This window comes from Montipora capricornis, chromosome 4 (genome assembly GCF_036669925.1).
Source record: "Montipora capricornis isolate CH-2021 chromosome 4, ASM3666992v2, whole genome shotgun sequence".
Taxonomy (NCBI): Eukaryota; Metazoa; Cnidaria; class Anthozoa; order Scleractinia; family Acroporidae; genus Montipora; species Montipora capricornis.
In genome coordinates, this window is record NC_090886.1 from 1,094,101 (window position 1) to 1,115,625 (window position 21,525).

The 21,525-nt window shown below is 39.1% G+C and overlaps 2 protein-coding genes across 2 annotated transcripts in view; one reads left to right on the forward strand and one right to left on the reverse strand.

Annotated features, from left to right (window-relative positions):
• Nucleotides 1–1,017, reverse strand: part of LOC138045082 (serine racemase-like) — an 8,268-nt gene extending 7,251 nt beyond the window's left edge. Inside the window, exons 1-2 of the mRNA XM_068891457.1 lie at nucleotides 902–1,017; nucleotides 85–259 (exon numbers count right to left, since the gene is read on the reverse strand). Coding sequence (XP_068747558.1) covers nucleotides 85–259; nucleotides 902–1,005 — 279 coding nt within the window. The 5' untranslated portion in view covers nucleotides 1,006–1,017. The remainder of the gene's footprint in view (nucleotides 1–84; nucleotides 260–901) is intronic.
• A 63-nt stretch (nucleotides 1,018–1,080) lies between these two features.
• LOC138045083 (E3 ubiquitin-protein ligase BRE1B-like) lies at nucleotides 1,081–19,604 on the forward strand. The gene is made up of 21 exons (XM_068891458.1): nucleotides 1,081–1,292; nucleotides 2,752–2,919; nucleotides 3,067–3,355; nucleotides 5,430–5,569; nucleotides 6,037–6,246; nucleotides 6,560–6,685; nucleotides 6,802–6,894; nucleotides 7,610–7,690; nucleotides 8,039–8,174; nucleotides 9,012–9,055; nucleotides 9,202–9,279; nucleotides 9,772–9,983; nucleotides 10,659–10,743; nucleotides 11,403–11,585; nucleotides 13,606–13,734; nucleotides 15,569–15,718; nucleotides 16,515–16,574; nucleotides 16,673–16,744; nucleotides 16,838–16,906; nucleotides 18,914–19,015; nucleotides 19,280–19,604. The coding sequence occupies exons 1-21, from the start codon at nucleotides 1,179–1,181 to the stop codon at nucleotides 19,451–19,453; spliced, it is 2,715 nt and encodes a 904-aa protein (XP_068747559.1). The 5' UTR covers nucleotides 1,081–1,178; the 3' UTR covers nucleotides 19,454–19,604.
• The last annotated feature ends 1,921 nt before the right edge of the window (nucleotides 19,605–21,525 follow it).

The following is a 21,525-nucleotide window of genomic DNA, read 5'->3' on the forward strand; positions in this document are numbered from 1 at the left end:
TAATAATAATAATAATAATAATAATGATATAATGATAATATAGGGGAATCGCAACACATTGCTGTATTATAATAAAGACTCAACCTTAAAAGCTCCAATTTTTTGGAACAGTTCACATTTGAAGTGCAATTCTCTACCCGCCATATTGTCAAGAGTTGTGCAAGTCATTACTGGTGTTCTGTGTACATATGAATTGATTCTTTTGGCTGCTTCTTGCACATCTTGAAAGTTGACTTGTGAATCACTGGATGCCATCGTCCTTGGCAGGAATAAAAGCAAACAATAAGTGTGCTTCAGTAATTATAACCATGACAGATTTAGGAAAAAGCACATTCATAACATTGTGATCATTAGCTATCATTGAACGCAGTGGCTATACACCAGTTCACCCTCTTGAGTGCATCATGGGTAATCTGGGCAACTTGGCAGGAAATTCAAAGGTTTGTGACTCTGCTTTTTTAGACTTTCGCCTTCATAAACCAAACAAATAAGTTCAATTTCACAACTGAGATGAACTGGAGTTTGTACCTATTCCTTGGAATTCCTAAACATTGCTTTTTTGTCTCCATACATTCTCTGTAATTTTGTGCCTTTGGAATTACAGGAAATGTATGGCAGACACTTTGTTTAATAAATAATTTCTACAATAGGCATTCTCTCCAACTTTATTCTGCCACACCTTTAAACATATATCCTCTGTTTTGGAAAATAAAAAACCCCAAAATTACATATCATGAATACTTTCATTATTTTGAACTTCCACACAAACGTTTGAATTTCTCTCCATCTTGCCCTTATTGCCCATGATGCGTTCAAGAGCGTGAACAGCTGTACACCGACTTGTGTTTGCTATTCATACGGGAATCTTCTTAGAATGAAATGGAATATAAACAAATGCTACCTGTACAGAGCTCGAACCCCAGTTCTAGTAAGGTGCAATCTTTCAAAACAACGAACTGTCCCTTGATCTTGCAAAATCAGCGAGATACTAGTAACCAAAGACATTCGGCAAGAAACTTGTGCATTATAATAAGGAATACATGAAATATCTACTTAAAGTACTTACCCAACTGAAATGTTATCGCGGGCTCCTAAAGTTTCGAATACAAGATGGCGTCTTGCAACTGCGGGAAAAATGACTAAAAATTAGCTGAAAAAGACGAGTCAATTGCACGTTCATGGAAGGAAATATGAAAAGATCTCAACCAGAAACGTCGGGTACACCCCCGGCGAAGAAACAGGCTCTTACAAAAATGATTCCACCAGTAAACATAGGTGCAGTGTCAACTGAGGTTGGTATTATTAAGCTTAAATGCAAGTGTATCTCTGATTACGCATGGTCAGGAATTTGTCTATCCCCTATGTATAACTGATGTTAGTATCACCCAACTAGTGGACTAATGCAAGTGCTGCATTTTGATTGGCTACGCTACTAGAGGACTATTAGTAATAGTCCTTGAGTTGCGAAAAGCGTCACGTTTTCTTTTGTTTTATTCCCAAATAAATATATTTTCAACTTGCATTTGCTAACTTTATTATTGCCTTTTCTGTCCGACTAGTTGGGTGATACTAAAACAATTAGACCCTTCGCCCTCAAGGGCCACGGGTCAATAGCCCATTCGGCTTCACCTCATAGGCTACTGACCGTAGCCCGCAGGGTCTAATTGTTAATTATCACATTACTGAAGATTTCTTGATGTTTCAAAGAATATAAATTATTGTGTATTAAAACTACAGGTACATGTAGCATTTCCAGCAGTACTGTAGATTTTTCTATAATAATAATAATAATAATAATAATAATAATAATAATAATAATAATAATAATAATAATAACAATCATAATCATAATAATCATAATAATAATCATAACATGGGTGAAAAATTACTCCTTAATTTTGGTACGAAATTTCAGCATTAATTTATAATTTCACATGTGAAATCACAGTGTTGGCATGGCAACTTTTCCTGTAGTTCCAAAATGGTGTCTTGTGAATGTAATTTGTCACCCATGATATTAATAGCTAATCAAATGGTATACTCATGAAATTAAGGAATAATTTCACGCGTGTTTTGTCCAAAATCAATGCTATTAATTATTATTGTTAGAAACAACCTAATTCTAAAGGTCTGGATGTACGGTACTTTAGCCTTTTGACAGATTTTATGCAAAGTATTGACTGATGCAATAACTTTGACCAGGTATGGGAAACAAATACAGAAGCTGCATGCTGCTTATAAAATAACTAAGCAAGTTTTCCTGTGGGCAGTGACAAAATTAATTCTTCTTTAGTTAATGACTAATGACACAAAGCAAACTTATTGTTATGAATATGAAGGACAAGATAAAAAACAGAATTTTAGACACCTAAAAACAAACGTGTGTGTGAATAAAAGTTATATTATTTTGTGTCTGTGGAAATCGTAGAACCCCAATACAAATCTGACAATGATCTCGGACATAAACGTTTATTACCGTGATACTATTACACACACCACACACTTGATTAAATTGTCTCTGACCTTAATACTGTACTTTACAAACAATAAAATAAGTTACTCCCTAAGGGCCGTACTACACGTAATGGTAATTATTACTGACAACGATAACTGCATTTCATTTTCATGCCACAACACTACAGAAATGACACTAGTGAAGACAGAAGGGGAATCAAACATGCTGTAAACCAAAACCAACCTAATTTGATTTCGACCAACGCCATGGTGTCGATTTTGCTTGTATTCTTTTAGGATGAAATGAATTTGAAGGTTTTGAAGTTCCAAAATAAAAAGCTTGGTGAAAGATTGGAGGAATTGAAAGGAGAGGAGGAAAAGCTAAAAGAGCAAGTGGAGGAACTAAAAAAACAACGACAATCTGATCTCAATATCATCTCTGTTATTAACAGACACTGGATGCAGGTATTGTCTTAGATTTGTCACTTATTTAATAATGGCTCCTCGAAACCTATGTATCCTTCAGGCTGTCAGTAAAAATTTTATTAAATGTATCTCCTTTTGCTTTGTTTGATCAATGATCAAAATGTGAGCCCAATGCTTCTTTTGTAGCTTGACGAAGACATCAAGACTATACTACAAAGATATGAAGGTGTTGTGGAAGAGGACTCAGAACAGACATCCAATGAGGCAACTCTTTCCTACTTGGATTACTTGGCAAATTTGGACTCAGAACATGTCAGACAAGAAGTGGCCAAACGATCTGCTGCTACCAAAGAACACACAAAAAAATTGTTACATTATGTTGAGATGTCTGGGCCAATAAAATCTACACCAGCATCTACCGAGGAAATAGAGTCAACAAATGAAGACATTGACATAGTTGGAGATGGAAGTCAAGGTATCATTAGTTTTATAAGTTACAACTGCATTGCTACAGGGGTTTCATTAGAAGCTGGTTACCGGTAGTATACCGCCACCTGTTTGTCAGAAATTTGCCTCTTGCCGCTGGAAACTCTGCCTTGATTTTTATTCAAACCCTTGTAAAAGACAAGAGTGACTGCTGCTTACATTGATTACCCCAAGCATCTACTTCAAAAGTTATTGAAACCCCTGTGCTAAATGAAAGTTGGATGCCTCAGATAATAATAATTATTATGTCCTGGGGCTTCCACTGGTGACCAGCCAGCCAGCCCCTTGACCGAGTAATACTCCCATGGCCAGCATTGGGTCCCCACTCCAGGCTTCCAGACACCTGTCACACAGTGGAAGTACAGTCATGTAGGAAGGGGAGGAGGGAAAGCAAAGCCCAACTGGACAACCACAGCACATAGTGACTGGCAAAATGTCTGATGAATTGCTATGTGGTTAAGTGACTGAATGAGCATGCACCTGTGCCAAATACTGCTGACCGATCTTACAGTAGACAACTGACGGACCCAGACCACTACTGCTGTTTGTTCTTAACTTTGTTAAAAACTGTATTTAACTTTTTTTAAAAGTTAGAATGATCATCATAGTTGAAGTATCCACTGTTTTTACACTTGAATCTACACTTCGCTTGAAGCAATATATACACAGTGCATTTATGTAAGCACTTATGGGTGAAAAAAGCACAATTTGAACAATCCTCAAGTGCCTAATAATTAATTGTTGAGAATGTTTTTAAATATGCCGTATGTGTAATTTTGGCATATGCCAAATTTCTTGGTTTTTGCTGGTCACCTACAATCAAGAGAAAACAATGTTGTTTTCCCTGAATAATACATGACAAACTTGTAATTTTATCCCTCTGTTCCTAGTTTTTCAAATGATGGATTGCACTATCCACCGGATAAATCAGTATCCAGTGGATAAGTCATAGTAAAACCAATTGTGCTATCCAATGGAAAGTGATTAATCTGGCTGATAGGGTTATCCAACTTTTGAACAACTGGGGCTGGTCCTTGACCCTAACCCTTTACACACCAGCAAACAAGCAAAACTTTAAGTTTTGGATGTAGCTTGTTTGCATACCGGTAGAGGACAATGCTGGGGGGGGGGGGGGGGTGTTTGGGGGTTTGATTGAACCCCCTAAATTAAGTAGCTAATGTCAAAAACTTGTAAAAATATAAAATGAGTGCAGTCAATCTTAAATGTAATAAATTCAAAACCAAGTTAAGCCTCTGCTGCTCAATAAAGCTAAATACATTTCCTCCTTGAAAAACAACTAATTTTTTGGTTCACTGTGAATGTGGCTCTTTTGAATTACAGTATATCTTTATCATAGTTTTATCAATGGAAATTTGCACCATTTTTATGCAGCTTTGTTAATAATAAGACCTGAAATTTCAAAAATTTCCGTGGGAGGATGCCCCCTGAAAGCCCCTTTAATTGAACCCCGTCTGCTAAAAACCTGGACCCACCCCAGCCAAAGATAATATTGTGGCCCACAATAACATGTTTTTACACAAACAAACAAAATGTAATGTTGTTATTGTTAGGAACCAACCAGATAAATCCATGCAACAGTAGAATTATCATAATTCTAACAAAATATTACAAGTAATGAGAGCGAGTTTCAATAGAGTGTCGTAAAACCAAAACCAAATTAATTACTTTGGCCAATCAAAAAGGACGAAGACAATCCGGCAAACCAATCAAAACTCGAAGTAATTACACGTAGCCGACACAAAGCGCGGGAAAATGTGCACGCGCAAGGCACGATTGGTTTTGGTTTCATTTCTGATTTGTTGAAAAAAATGGCGCGAGGGCTTTGAACCAATCACTGAGTGAAGTAATGCAAAACTAAAGCAATTCGCTAATTGCTTTCGACACTCAATTGAAAACCACTCTAATGCAGGCTAAGAGCACTTTAGATGATGACAAAGACGAGTGCTTTGTACTTTAATTAAAACTGTTCATCCAGTGTGTGTGATCACTTTTGTGATAATCAAAAAATTTAATGTCTTTGTGTAATTTTGATAAAAATGAAGATGAAAGGGAGCAGCCTGCAGCTACTGGTGAAAAAGCAAGTGAGAAGAAGCAAACAAAACCCATCCTGGAAGCTGACAACAAACAACTTAGGGAGCTGGTCACTTCTCTGCATGAAAAGCAACAGACTACGTCACTTGAGGTACTGGCAGCTGGCACAATGATCTTGCTCTTGGAAGATTCAAAAAATATGATCACTAGCAATGGCTTATCACCAATTAAGAACCAAACAGTTTTGTTTGGCTTACTGAGTTACTTTTGAAAATAATTGGGTTCATTACGGTGTGTATTCCAGTGATGATTTGGCGAACACTCAGAGACAATTGATTGGGAGGAGATTGTGCCTTTTTTGTAACAACGTCTGCAAATGGTTACTGACCATCTTGTTCTATGAGAAAAGGATGATATACATGTAGCTAAGGCCCAATTTTCTGTGTTTAAAATTTAAACAATTTGCACATGCAATGGTGGATATTGCCTCGCTTGTGTTGTTCTGGCCTATGGGGTTAGGGTGGGTTGCATGACTGAGCAGATTGATTCATGTACAAATTACACAATCTATCTTTTATTCATGCTCAATATATTGTCCTTAAGAATATTGTTTTTTAGTTTTCAGAAATTAGAGATAAGTATGCCTTATGTCAAAAGGAGATTTCTCAGGTAAACACTGAGCTCCAAGATGCAGCCTATGAACTCCAAAAGGCCAATCACAGAGTTGAAAATTTGGTTAAGAGGTTAAATGAGCTGGAAGATTTGAATAAAAGACTGAGAGAAGGAAATGCTACACCTGGTGAACCTGGAGTGGCCGGACCAGCTCAGGTAACAGTCAAACTTTTTGTCACATCCCCTATCACAATTTGCTGATCTATTCTAAGCTTTCTTGTTACCGTAGTTTTTTTTTAGGTAGGGGTGTTTTTCAAAATACTTTTTGCATGGTAATACAATTTTGACGCAAAATGTGTTATTGTGTTTCGGCAAAACCTGCACATATTCAGGGGAAGCCCAAACCATTTTTTTTTTTTAATTTCCCTCTAATGGACCAACCGCACTCATATTTTGTTACCAGTATTTCCAGATACAAGTTGGGGTAGGGTCCAGACCATAAAAGAGTCATTTGTTGCCTTTATTTTAGAATGATGAGATATCAACAGAGCTTGATGACTTGCGTGATGTTGCAAAAACAAGGCTCGAAGAGTTGGAAAAACTCAGTGAGAGTTTTATCACCTCTCAGCAAGAACTGGAAAAACTTAAGCTTGAGGTTGGCAATGAAATAAACATGTCCATGTGACTGCTTTTCATTTGTGAAGATCTTTATGCTATCGATAATTATTGATGTGAACTGAATTAACACATTGCGCTTGCATCATTTTATAGGTAAACCACATGCCAGAAACTGCAGTTCTTCAAACAGCCTCATATAAATGTCTGCAATCACAATTCTCAGTTGTATATGGAGAAGTCACTCAGGTCACTTGATAAAAAAATGTTAATAAAATGTATAATAAATTTGAGAATGTTCAGTTCTTTGTCCTCTCTGCAATCTTACAATACGTTTGAGGCAGGAAAGCCCAGTGTATTTTATCAATATCATGCAGACTTTTTCTGCCTTTTGGCTTATGGTAAGGAAAGATGATACAGTATCTGTGTCGCATGTTAAATTTGATTTTAGGTGAAAATGATTTTAGCCTAGGTTTATTTGTAAGTTCTTCGCATCTGGTATTCATTATCAGAAATAGAGACAAAGAAATTACAAATCAATCTATGTTAAACTTATTTTGACTTGACAAAAGAAAGCAGAGGGCATATACATTAAGACACTCATTGTCTTCTCTGGCAAAATACAGCATTTTAGAGATCAAGGGATAGTAAATGGCAACTTTTTGGAAGGTTAAGGGTGAAAAAAGATTTCTCTCGCAGGGGTATGATTATTATTCATATAAAATATGGCATTCATAGACTGTATTCATAAATGGAAGCTAAGTAATAATTCTTTTATTGTTATGCTAATCATCCTCACTAGCCTTGTTAACAAAAACAAAATTCAAAAGAATTTTTGCTCCAAAGTGAGGCCACTGAGGATGATTAGCACAAAGGCAAAAGAATAATTTCTTGGCTACCATTTATGAATAAATTATGGTCTATTGGAAGATACAGGATATTCATATTAGTCTCTCTCTTTTAGCTTCGTCAGCAACTTGAAGATACGCGTCGAGTTCTGAGCACAACTAAAACCCAACACGTTTTGCAGCTTGAGCAAATTGAGGTATACTCATCTTTGAAAAACCTTCATTTTTGTTGTTCATGGCTGGTTCATTATTTATACTAGCACTTAGCTTACATAATGTTCTTACAATGCTTGATGAAAGATCTGAAATATAGCTGGACTGCCGGGTTAGGGTTAGGGTTGCAGCCTGTACAGCAAGGTGATGAATATCCCTTGAAGAAGTTCCAAGTGGCACACTCCTCCTATCATTTGCTCTGTGTCAACCTAAAAAAAAAACAGCAAAATGTATTAATAAGTTGATTTGTTTTTCCTCTATGTTTAAAGGAGGTGAGTCTTCTCCATGCACACTTGTCAACAGAATAAAAACTTTTGTGCTTTCTCTTACAGTCAAACAATGTCACAATACAAAAGAAATACAAAGCTGAGATCACAGAACTTCATGATGCACTACTTCAAGTTAAAAGAGACTATGATTTGTTGAGAATGGAATTTGAACAAAACCTCAAAGCCAATGAACAGACAGGTAGGGGTTTTCCCATCAGGAGGATTAATTATTATTATACTTTTCAGGGGTGTCATATGTACTGAATTTTCAGTGGGAGAGGTGTTCACTTATTTTATAATAGCAATTATTATATGGCTCTGTCTCACAAGGACTGGGAACTACCAAGTTCACGAATTTGATTGGCTAAAATCGATATTGACCGCGGTCTAGATTTTCCCATCTAGACCGGCATCTAGACGGGTAATGTTTTGCGGTGAAAAGATGCAAACTAAAATGCAAAAATATTGAGTATTTTCTTCTACCAATATTTATTTATGGAAGTGCCAAACAGCATGATGACAAAAGAGAGGATGACGAGCAAACTTTGACAGAATTAAGTTCAGGTCATCGCCACTCATCGCCGTTCGCAAGCAAAATGTCAGTTAGTGCAAACCAGCTACATTAAACGAATTAAATTGTTCTTGTTTGGCCATATAATAAACATCTTATTAACCGAGCTAGGTCGGTCTGTATGGGAGAATCTTGACCTCGGTCGCTGGTACAGACCTCACTGCGTTCGGTCTGTACTGGCGACCTCGGTCAAGATTCTCCCATACAGACCTACCGTTCGGTTAATAAGAACTAAATAATAATTATAATAATAATATTGTAGCTTAAGTTTTCCCAGGCTAAAACTTGCTTAGAACACACACTTCTTAATTCCAAATGTCATTGTGAGCTGAGGTTTAGTTGATCAATATCATTCTGACATATCACATCACCTGACTGGATTAAATTATCAACAGGTGGTAAAACTGTAGAGCCTGATTTCCACAAATTCTTGTGGTTTTGAATTTTTCATCCCTTTCAATGCAGGCCCCATGACCAAGGAGATGAGTCACATGTTGAGCAGTTTACAGGTACCATTCATTTCAATTTTTACATTCAATCCTTGTCAAAATACAGTACCTAGTGGCTGAAAGCACTGTTGGTGTATATTTTGAAAAAAGGCATGTTTTACATCTCATTCACTTACCCAAATTGTGATTAATTTTGACATCTTTAGAGTCATAATCAGCAGCTGAAGGTTGAAGTATCCAGATATAAAAGAAAATTCAGCGAAGCTCAGGTCCAAGTTGTTAAGGTAATAAAACTTCAAACAATGGTGGAAAAAAATATGTTTGCATGCTGTCAGGAAGGAAAAAGATAAAAATGCAGAGAGACTGTGAGTCATCTTTCTGAAATGGTAAAGTATCACGCAGAGGTACAGTGTATGAATGCTGCATTCTTGTCCCCTTGTCTCACTCCAATTTTTTTCTCTTCCTCCCCACGCCACCCTTGTCAATTTGCCTTACTCTCCTCTAACAACCCTGAGGCCTCTTTCTTTGAAGTCCTGAAATTTCGGAGCCTTTTTTGGATGGGGCTTTTGGTTTCTTTGAAAGAAAGAGGATTTAAAACTTTGAACATTGTAATAATTATTGCATTTCTTCCTTGGAAGAGAATTCACAGGATGCTTAGTTTTTCAGAATAAGCTGAACACAATTTCTCAATGGCTTTTTGGGCTGGAATAGGATTAAAGATTTTTTATGTAATTTAATGTAAAAAATGTTTTTTTGTGTGTGTTTGTTTGTTCCAGTTATCAGAAGAATTAAAAGCTGCCAAAGAGACAGAGCAGAAGCCTGAGCAACCTGGCCAAGAAACTCAAGAAGAAAGTGAAATGGTGAAAGAAGAAACAGAAACAAATACATCAAAACTGGAAGAAGAGGGTGAAATAGAAGAGGGAGAAGAAGAAGCATCTTCTAGCAAATCCAGCTTTGAAGAACTTAAGGAACTAAGGGCAAACTTAAAGTGAGTGTGGACAGGTTTTTGAAAGCAAGTGGTTTGCTCCCAAGTTTGCACTTTCTGAAGTGGTAGAGTTCTTAAAGCAATCTCTGAGCTTAAAATAATCAATAAGGGAGGTTCTGAACGTTCAGATATGAAATTGAATGTTATTGGTTTTACATGTAGGTTTGGTTGTCAAACAACTTCTTTGCAGCCATTTGGCTTTGTGGACCTTCCATCTGGATCTTGACACAGTGTTTCTGGTCCCACCCAAATGCTGACCATTAAAACACCTCACCATAAAACACCCCTCCCCCCTTTCCCCTTTCCCCCTTCATCACTTCAGTCATGGCTTAAACCTCATGACCAAAATTGTTTTGCTACAATCCATCCTTGAAACTCATCTTGCTATGCTTTATACTTCATCTCTAAATTCATGCCTCAGATCAGAGGTCTGGGGCTGAATTGTAGCCTGTTATTAGTGCTCTATGTGGGAGCTAGCATGACGTTTTTGCCAAAGGTGGATAACACTATGCACCAGATAAACACTAGCAAAACATATTGAGTTATCCATTGGATAGTGATTTATCCAGTCGATAGCGCTATCCACCCTTCAAACAACTGGCATTTACTTTAACAGAACACCTTGCCACTCATTGTGTGTATAACATGCTTAAATATTAATTTTTTTGCATCCTTCAGAAAATCTGAGGAAAGTCAAAAAGAGATGAAGCTGTTATTAGACGTTTACAAGGGAGCTGCAAAAGATCTCAGGGACAAAGTTGAAGTGAGGAATTGAGACTTTTTTGCTTTGAGGTGGCTGGAACCAGTTTCACCACTTTTAAGAGAACTTATTAGAAGGCTATTACTACTATACTGTATCACATCAGCAATGTCACGGTACCATATGAAACACCAATTATTGGTTAACAAAATGCGCCCACGGTTGTGACGTAATAGGTTACCATGGCAACATGAAAGCTCTCCAACAACACCCTACATTTCGTCCTTTCGCACTCTCCTCCTCTCGCCCAGATTTCGCTGGCCCCGGTGTTTTTTTGCGCCTCAGGCTCGACAAATTAAGAAGCGAATGAAGGAATGCTCGCAGTCTGTAAGAATGCAGAATTTTGCCACTCTTCTTATCACTTTAGTGGAGGCAGGTTGAAAACACAGGTAAAATTGCTCAGGTCACTGATAAACAAGTAAGCCAATAGTTTCCCCTGGACCTGAAAGAACATTTTTGTGGAGTGATTATGACTAGGAGACACTTTTGGTGTTGTTTATTTATCATTCTGTATCACAGGGACATGTACACTGACTTGCTACCGGTGACCTGTGTTTTAGACCCGCCGCTTTAGTGAAGCTACTTGACTGAAGCGAGATTTCACCACTGACATAGTTCTTTAAATTATCATCCAAAAATATTTGTTTTGTTTTGCCTGTCAGCTTATATCGGAGGAAAAACGCCTAAAGGAAGTAATAGAGGAACAGAAGGTTCGGATAGAAAACCTTGAAAGAGAACTTGAAAAGCATAAAGGAGCTTTAGCTGATGAAGAAGCTATACGACGATTGAAGATGGCAGACGAGACCATTGAACAGCTTCAGAAAAACTTGGCGGCAACTAAACAGGTAAAGAAGATTTAATTTTTTTGAAAGTGCCATACAACACAAGCCATTTTACAGTTGTACAGTATGCAGAGTGAACTGGTCTCTGAGTGGAAGCGAGGCTGCTGCTGATGCAATGCTCACCAGTCTGCATTTTACGTAAAACGGCAGAGGATTGTATCAAAGAAACGCCATAAGCAGCCTTGTTTAAATACGTAGGCCAAGTAACTCATCCACAGCTATGAAAGCACTTCTCCTTGATTTCTAAGTTACGTCATGGACATCGTGTTAGAGCGGTTTTCAGTTGAGTGTCGAAAGTAATTAGCAAATTACTTTGATTTTGCATTACTTCACTCAGTGATTGGTTCAAAGTTCTCGCGCCACTTTTTCAACCAATCAGAAGTGAAACCAAAACCAATCGTGGCTCGCGCGTGCACAATAGGGAATAGGGAGCTTACGAAACGACGACGCCGACGGCAACGACGACGCTACAAAACAATAGGTTTGGTGAGCAAAAACAATGGCTCTGCACGTGCGTTTTACATTTTGGTACATTTCTTTGCCGTCATCTCCTAACTGACGACGTGAAATGACCATATTCAAGGTTCTGTGGAGGACGTTAGCACATGACGATGAATTTTCAGTTCTCTCTGTACACTTCCAACCCACTCATACCAGTTTAATTCCTCGACAGTTACTACACATTTTTAACGGGAAACGACATGAAATTCGTAGTGTTATGAATAACGCGAACTCATATATTTTTAAATGAAGTCCTCGTAGCCGTCGTCGTCCTCGTTTCGTAAGCTGCCTAATAGGGAGTTTAATATCTACGACGACGACGTCGACGAAAACGCCACAAAACAATGATATCATTGGTCAAAAGAGCATAAATAATCGTGCTGCACGTGCTTCACGGATTTTAGCTCATATTTTTGCGGTTCTCTGGGTGAGGACGACATGAAAAGACGAAATTTTAGGTTTTGACGACAACGTGGGCATGCAACAGAGAATCTTTCATTCTCTTTTTTCAGTCTGAAACCGCTCGTACCAATTTATTTTTCGGATACTTCACCCACATTGTACGCCGTGAACGAGATGGAATAATCGCGAAAGACTTTTACTAGAGCAAAGTTCTATTTTGAGGTGACGTTTTCGTCGACGTCGCCGTCGTAGATCTTAAGGTCCCTAATTTCAGATCTACGACGGCGACGGTCGACGAAAACGTCACCTCAAAATATAACTTGGCTCTATCATAAGTCTTATTATTCAGTCTCGTTCACGTCCTACAATGTGAGCAAAGTGTCCTAAAAATAAATTGGTACAAGCGGTTTCAAAGTTAAAATAGAGAATGAAGGATACTCTGTTGCATGCTTACGTTGTCGTGAAAACCTCAAATTTGGTGATTTCACGTCGTCGTTATGCAGAGGACCGCAAGAATACGAGCTAAAATCCGTGCTGCACGTGCAGCACGATTATTTATGCTCTTTTAACCAATGATATTGTTGTTTTGTGGCTTGTCGTAATCGTAGCCGTCGTCGTTTCTTAAATTCCCTATTTTCCCGCTCTTTGTGTCGACACGTGTAAAAACGTCGAGTTTTGATTGGTTTATTGAATTGTTTCCGTCCTTTTTGATTGGCCAACGTAATTACTTTGGTTTTGGTTTCTCGACACTCAATTGAAAACCGCTCTATCTAAGGACGCTTTCCATTGTCGCAAATCAAGGGTAGGGGAGCATTATAGAAAAAATAATCGAAGATAAGGTCAAATCGAATTGAATATTGGTGTTTGAGTGCAAGGAAAAACCCTCTCGGAGCAGACTAGAGAAGCCAAAAAAAAACCTCCACCGGGTTACCTGACTCTGAATCTGGGAATCGAATTCGAGACGCATTTGTAAAAAGAAAAAAAGTTTAAGCAAATATCACTCCTTTTTATTGAACTTATTTTTCTGACTCAACATTGAAAACACTGAGTTTGAATGATTGCTAAGGTTGCTGCTGGCTTTATCTTTTGCGGGAAGTTAACATCAGTCTTGCCTCTTCAGGAGGAAGATGCCGTGTTAGCAGAGATGGAGTTTACTGGTCAGGCATTTGAAGAAATGCAGGAACAAAACGTACGACTTCTCCAGCAACTGAGGGAAAAAGATGATGCTAACTTGAAGCTAATGTCTGAGGTAACAATAGAGATACAATAGGACTCTTTCCCGGGGCCTTTTATCTCCTGGGATCAACGATCCTGGAGACGAACTTACGTGTAACTTAAAATGCTGTATATTTCCATGTAGTCCATATGAGTGTTGGCCCTAGCAATGAAAACAGGCCCACAAAGAAAAATTCGAAACAGGGTGGGAGGCCCCAGTTGTTCAAACGGTGGATATCGCTATCCAATGCTGGGTAGCCGGTGATTTATCCGGTAGATAACGTTATCCACCTTTTGAACAACTGGATCCAGATGTAGAACATGATAATTCTTGGATTTCATATGACGTCACGGCCGCCATGTTGGTGTCCCCAAACAATGACATGGCGGCCATGTTGGTGTCCTGATCCAATCCTCCGGGAATTGAAAGTTATTATGCTAACGTCTTTTTTTGTTTTCCTTGAAAAACATGGCTGTTGATCACTTGAGTGAAACCCAAGAATACATAGCATTCTAAGTTAAACTGAGATCGTTCATTCTGCAGGACAGAAAAAACTCTTGTGAAATTGCATATTCTTGTTTAGTATATACCATGGATGCAAATGAATTCATGTAGTGCTCTCCGCGCGCTTCGCGGCTCGGTAAATATCCCACATGATTTTATGGCAAACAATTCTCAGGCTAAAAGGAGCACTGTGATTGGCTGTTTTTTTTAATCGGGATCTTACAGTACGGACCATTACCATGGAAAAAGTCCCTTCCCATATTTTTTTCTCTCTCCATGGAAATTCAAGTTGAACGGATCACAAAAAGTTTTCAAAAAGCGGAATTTCATTTTTCATCACAACAGTACAATTATAGCAAGCGGAATTTAGTTTTTACATGTAAAAGGTTACATTTCAAAGTTCGTTGATGGAAGACGAGGATTACGAAAATTCACCAAGAGGAGAAGTGTCTGATCGCCCAAAAGAAACAATGCCATATAATAAAAAAACTTACTAACCTCACTTGCTCGGGACCGTGCTGAGGAATATTGGCCGTCGATCGATTTTGTACGCGAGGTCCGCACTGCCTCGACCTCAGGTCAATATTCCCCAGTACGGCCCTCGTGCTCGGTTAGTAAGAGGTTAGTATTCACATCCACTGAGGTGAATAATTGTTAAATAGCTATTTTTTTATATCTCCTGAGGCGATTTGAAAGGATCTAAAATAACCTGAAAGAAATCCAAACCCCAACTTGGCAGAGAGCAACCACTTAACCATTGACCCCTGAGAGTGACTAATACCGTATTAATAATTAACAATTATTCGCCGAAGGCGAAGTGATTATCGGGGAATATTCACCGAGACGAAGTCGAGGTGAATATCCACCGATAATCACTGAGCCAGAGGCGAATAATTGTTGTAGTATAAATACACAGGTGATTATTTCAAAAAAGAGAAAAAAAAAACATTTCAACGCAAAATCATCTTCACTTACAGTGGCAAAACGACTACTGGCAGCCATTTTGTCCGTCGAGGTGATTATCGGCTGATAATCCGAGATAGCGAGCCAATGAGAGCGCGCGATTTTGTATAATCACCTGTGTATTTATACTAATCTTTATTATTCCTGGGCTTGCCTAACCCTTAACCCGTTGAAAAGGAAAGGAAAGGAACTTTGTTAAACTGTCTATAGTCGTTCTAGCGCTTGAGCACTAATTGCAACCTCGTTCCCAGGACCTTTTCCCTTCCCTGGCTTGTGGGTGGGGCCCCAAGCCAGGGAAGGGAAAAGGTCCTGGGAACGAGGTTGCACTAATTGGGGACACTGTAAATTAACAATTAACGCAAATCAAGTCAAATGTGATTTTCTTGTTTTTCTTATGTAGCGCATCAAAGGCAATCAAATTCAGAAACAGATTCGAGAAGAGATGGATGTGTTGGCTGATCAAGTGACGTCTCTAAACACGCATCGCGAAACGCAGACTCAGTTGGTGAAGAAACAGGAAGAGCGTGAAAAGGCGCTGCAGAATGCTGTGGTAAGGACAAAAAAAGATTTATTCTAGTCATATGAGAGGTTCTTTTTATTTGGTTGTATTTTGTTTATCAAATTCAATCTTCGCGCCGCAATTAGTTCAGTTAACGAACGATCTTTTTTTTCTGGGCATTATAGACGAAATATCTGATTTGCTTGTTCATCACCTACTCCTTATTGCAATATAAATATTACATTTACACCTGCAAGTTGACAAATGCCTTTCCTAGGCTGGAGGTTTTACACAGCAAGTTACAAACACTATGAATGTTGAAAAACAAATAGCCTTCGGGAACAACACCGGAAAACTTTCCAACAAAAGTGGTCTAGTTTTAATCCCCCTGTCTATAATTCTTCATGTAAGAATTTATAATGCGGTATCTGCAATGGAAAGCTGATGATTTGCAAGGTATGCCTAAGTTATATTTAGAATATCTACTGTCTGTGCGGGCGTGTGTTTGATTAGTGTAGTGTATTAAGCGATTAGTTATTGATGTTAAATAATTGTGATAAATTTTCGTTTCATGGTAGAATTTTTGTCGTGTAATATGAACGATCTTTATCTATTTCTTTTTTATTCGTTATTTATTTATGTATTGTAAATAATTTAAAATGAGTGGACACCATCAGGTTGTAAATCCCCGACAGGAGCCCATGAGATCCTGTCCCCGACAACTTCGGGAAGGAAGGGGGGGGGGGGGGGATGGGGTTGTCACGTAGACCCCAGTCCCTTCCCGGCAAGTGTAATCCGGAAAATTTTGAACTTTCAAGGTACTCCATGCGTTTTCTCATCTTTTCAGACATCACTTGAAAAGGAACTCAATTTGAGGCAACAAGCTATGGAACTTCACAAAAGGAAGGTCTGTAATTTATGAAATGACAACTAACTAAAATTGTTAACGTCTCCTTTCTTTCAGCTTTGTTTAAGGTCACGTTCTTCTCAATTTTCTTCTTACAGGCAGTAGAGAGTTCACAAGCAGCCCAGGACATTAAAATCCGATTTGACTCATTTCAACAGCAATTTCAAGAGGCAAGAACAAAGCACCAATTTTTTTAGATGGTTATAAATATTCGTGAAAACTTCATAATGTGACCAAGTTTCACGTTTTCGCTAAATTTTTAGGCACAAGAGAGTTTGTCAGAACAGCTTCGTGCTTCAGAAGAAGAGGCATTCAAGTCTCGTAGAGTTCAGGTGAAACACTGATGGTTTAGATATTTTCATAGTGATGTTGTGTACAAATAACTGCATTAAACAGCAGGTAACCCCCTAACAAGGATATCTAAACAGTAAGCTACAACAGGTTGCAAAATAAATGGAGACACATCTTCTTGGGGCGTTGTTACTTTACCTATCGGTGGTTTTCACGTTACGTCATCGCTGCCATGTCGGTGGACGAAAACAAAAGATCTCTAATTAGCTCCTTTTGTTCGTCGACCAGCAATTACACATTGCAGCATTGTTATCTGCGTCTCTAGAGATTGGTTGGAAACCACCTGTTATCTCGCTGTAGCCCCCTCTCCCCCCCCCCCCCCCCCCACCTCTCCTTATCAGTGTTGCTAGCAATACAAAATATAATAATGCTGAAAACCTGAACAGTCAACATTGAAAAGGGGAGAGGGAGGGGGAAAGTGGAAAATGTTGGAGTTCTAGATCCCGGTGGGTATAGGGCCGCGCACCTGTGGCTCAGTTGTTTGAGCACCGGGTTGCCATGCAGGAGGTCGTGACTTCGACTCCGGCCAGACCGACACTCCGGGTCTTTAAATAACTGAGGAGAAAGTGCTTCCTTTGTAATTATATTCGCAAATGGTTAGACTTTCAAGTCTTCTCGGATAAGGATTATAAACCGTAGGCCTCGTCTCACAGATGTCTTCCATGTTCGTAAGTTCCCTGTGGGACGTTAAACAACCCACACAGTATTCGAGAAGAGTAGGGGATGAAGTTCCCGGTGTTCTGGCTGTCCTTTGTCATGTATGGGTGGGTGGGTATAGCAGGTCCACATCAGCGGAATAGCTGCCAGAAACGTCAACCTGCTCAAATGATATATGAAATGGATCATATATGAACGGCGGATATAAAATCAAGTGAAGCCATGATCCTTGCAGTTACTTACGCAATTTTTTCAATTTTTTCAATTGCGTAAAGAAGCCTGGAAAATTCATTTGTGGGTTCCAATGTTCCCGTGAGGAATGAATCATTCCTTACGGGAACATTGGAACCCACAAATGACCAGCTCCCAACGTCAGTGGCTTTATAGCTCTGTTGGTTAGAGCGTCCCACCAGTATCGCGAGGTCACGGGTTCTAACCCCGTTGAAGTCCTGAATTTTTCAGGCTTCTTTACGCAATTGCAAAAATTGCGTTCATAACTGCGATGATCATAGCTTGACTTGAAACAACAGAATTGTTGAAAGGTGTTTTTTAACGGGAGTGTCTCACCAATTTTGCAAGCTGTTGTAGCTCCCAACCCGAGCTTCGTTCTCTCAAGCGTGTTCAGCTTTGATAACCTCGAGACACTGATAAAAGTGGTGTAACGTGCGAATGCTGGTGCATGGATGAACGGAAGGAGCCAATGAGAGACTGATCCATTTTTTTATTTCCCAACATGGTGGCCTTGACGTAACATGAAAACCATATTTGACTTTGATTTAAAGGAACAACTTTTATTTTTGCCAGTGCCCAACTTGTAATAACATGCCCCTGAAAGGGCGCTGATACACGGATACATTGACAGACATTTTTAACAAAACCTCTCGGGCCTTTGGGGGTTCGTTAAATCGACTTTTCACAGTTTTAAAACTTCTCAACACACCTTATTCGCTTGCAGATTTTGTGACAATGCTCAAAAGAGATTTTCTTTTAAAGTTTGACGTTTTTATGTTTTATTTGCCGTTTTAATGAACAAGACCGGTAAAGGATCCAATTTCTTTTGCATCATCACTTCATCGGTATTTGGTAAACAAAACGTACCAACAAGTAAGGTCTTTTAAAGGATCACCCTCCCCACCCCGCCGCCTCTTGGACAGCTCCAACCTTAACGCTTGTATGCAAAGTTTAGTGACCAACAAATCTCGTCCGCTGTATCATGGCTTTATTCGTTGCCCTAGTTTCCATACTTGACAAGCGAATGTTCATTTCCTTGTTTTCAAATGCTATGAATTTGTGCCTAATCTAATCATCACTGAGTTACTTTCTTTTTCCAGGAAGAATGTGCGAGCTTGAAGCGCAGACTGGATAAGGAAAAGAAAAACGTTTTGTATGGAGCGGCAGATGAAATCCTCTTAGAAGAAATCAAACAGTACAAGGTATTCTGAATTCCATGTATCTTTGGACATCCTCACAGATTTCCATCAGTCCGGAAAGTGCCGATTGCGCTATGCAACAGCGTGACTATCCCCCCCCCCCCCCCCCACTCAACTCCCTTTCAAAAACTGACGTCAGACTTCTGAGGTTTTCCAACGCAACAAAATTCGGGACCTGGGCTATTTAAACCAATTTTAACGCAAGATAACCCTAAACCGCTCGTTCTCTTTGTTTTTTACGATATATATTTTATTTTTTTCTTGCAGGCAAGATTGACTTGTCCTTGCTGTAACACGCGAAAGAAAGATGCCATCTTGACCAAGTGTTTCCATGTATTCTGTTTTGAGTGTTTAAAAACCAGATATGATACCAGACAGCGGAAGTGTCCCAAATGCAACGCTACATTCGGCAATAATGATTTTCATAGAATTTATCTGTAATAATGGGCATCAAGGGAGGCAAAAAGTACGTGAAGAGAAGAAACAGAAGCTGACCAACAACTATTTGTTAGGGAATAATTACACATCTTGTAAATAGAGTATTCAGATGTTTAAAGTACCTGTTCAAATAAAAAACGGTGCTGCGGAGGAATTTTTGTGGTGCTTCGAATGGGATTTATTTGAAACTTTCTTCATACTGAACTCGTTTCGCTGACCAAAACGTTGAGGTAACAGTAAGACCCCTTTACTTAGGTAAATGAATAGGCAACTCAGAATTAACTATCAAATGATAGTTTGTAGTGCTAGGAATCCATCTGAACGGTGGCCATAGCCCTAAAAATGACTCGCGCTGCTCTGCCCAGGCTGGAAATTGAACTCGTGAAGTAAGAGATAAAATGCTTGAATCGGCGACACAACTTGCACTTGCACAATTGTTCATATTTTTCGTACGTTCCTCAACTTTAAGCTAAGCAAAAAGGCGTTTCATGAGACAAGAGCATGTCGCAGATTCAAGCATGAACTACTGACTTACGAGTTGTCCTAGAAGATATAAAATGTCAACGGTCTGTTCCAGTCTAGTCTTATAATTCAGTCGGCAGAAACAGAAATCCACCCGATAGAACTGCCAAATCCGATAGGCAAAAGTAAAATTAGTTGGTCACATTGAGAGAAATCCTTTCCGTTGCTGATGTAAAAAGAGCCCGGAAGTGTCAACCCAAGTGCGTGCACGGATACGAGGGATGGAGGAGAGTTCCGTGGATGTGAATACTTTACACACGTGGCATGTTGATCAGAGGCGATGATACCATTGTACAACTGTGCTTCTCCCTTCACACGTTGTTAACCATGCTTTGATGCAAGACACTTTCTACTTTGCTCAGTCCACAATCGCCGTATCAAATCAATCGCCGGTATCAAGAGAAAATTACCCTCCTTTTCTCTTGCCGGTATACTATTACTCTTTGAACAAACCTTTGGGGAGATGTGGGGAGAGTTGGGCTAGGGATGGAGGATACACTCAATCAGAAACGTGACGTTATTGGTAGGAATTGGTAAAGAGAATCTACGGGGTCGTACAATTTTAATAACATTGATGGCATGTCTTTCACATGAAAAAGAACGGAGTGCCTTTTTAGAGTCAAGTATCTATCGTGTGTCTTAAAAAGTATGTGCAGAGAAGGAGTTCTTCTCTCGGAATTCAGACCAAGGGTTTCTCATGGTATTTATTGAAAGGTGATGAAGTGGTTAAATTCAAACGTTCAATTTAATCCCTCCATTTCATAATCCTGGTTTAAACCCTTATCCATAACCTTGTGTAAGCTAAGTTAACAGGCCCCAGTTGTTCAAACGATGGATAGCGCTATCCACCGGATAAATCGCTATCCACCGGATAAACACTAGCAAAACCGATTGAGTTATCCACTGGATAGTGATTTATCCAGCGGATAGCACTATCCATCGTTTGAATAGCTGGGGCCAGGTAGTTGGAGGGCGCGCCCGAAAGCTAAATTTACCTTTTGGCAAATTTTTGTAAGCTGCCCGAGGAAATGTCTATAATATGGAGAAATAAGAACGTGATCGCACGCCAGGACAGCAGTGTCTCCCAGATTTTCAAATTTATTATCTCTAAGAGAGAAACGATACTTAGCGATACAAACGTGAAAGTGTCAAGACAAGTTAAAAAGGAAAAAATATCACCTCCGGTTGCCGTTCGTGGCGCACTTAATAAACTACGTGGAGCTGCTTTTTTTGAGGGGAAATTATCGCTAGTGAGTTCATGCGCACTAAAAGTGGTTGCAAACACGTCTTGCTGCTCGTGAGTATATTCAGTAGCCCTTTTCACGGTTAGTTTTTCTCATTTGCATTACAATATAATGTAGCATGTATGTGAGGCAATTTCGGGCTATTTTGTAGTTTTAACCCGAAATTGCCTCGCATCCGCGTTAGATTACATTGTGATGCAAATAAGAAAAAGTAATTGTGAATAGGGCTATTGTTTTGTCCTCTTTGGTCTATTTTTTATGTCAAATACCCTCATGCCACTGCTGACCTCCAGGGAGACTCATGTCTCA

Bases quoted from the DNA above. Each gene is read 5' to 3' on its own strand.
- LOC138045083 (XM_068891458.1), top strand. From the start codon at position 1,179: ATGGAAGGAAATATGAAAAGATCTCAACCAGAAACGTCGGGTACACCC. The intron at 6,686-6,801 runs GTTGGCAATGAA...ATCATTTTATAG, and splicing joins TGGAAAAACTTAAGCTTGAG to GTAAACCACATGCCAGAAAC. The intron at 9,280-9,771 runs GTAATAAAACTT...TGTTTGTTCCAG, and splicing joins CTCAGGTCCAAGTTGTTAAG to TTATCAGAAGAATTAAAAGC.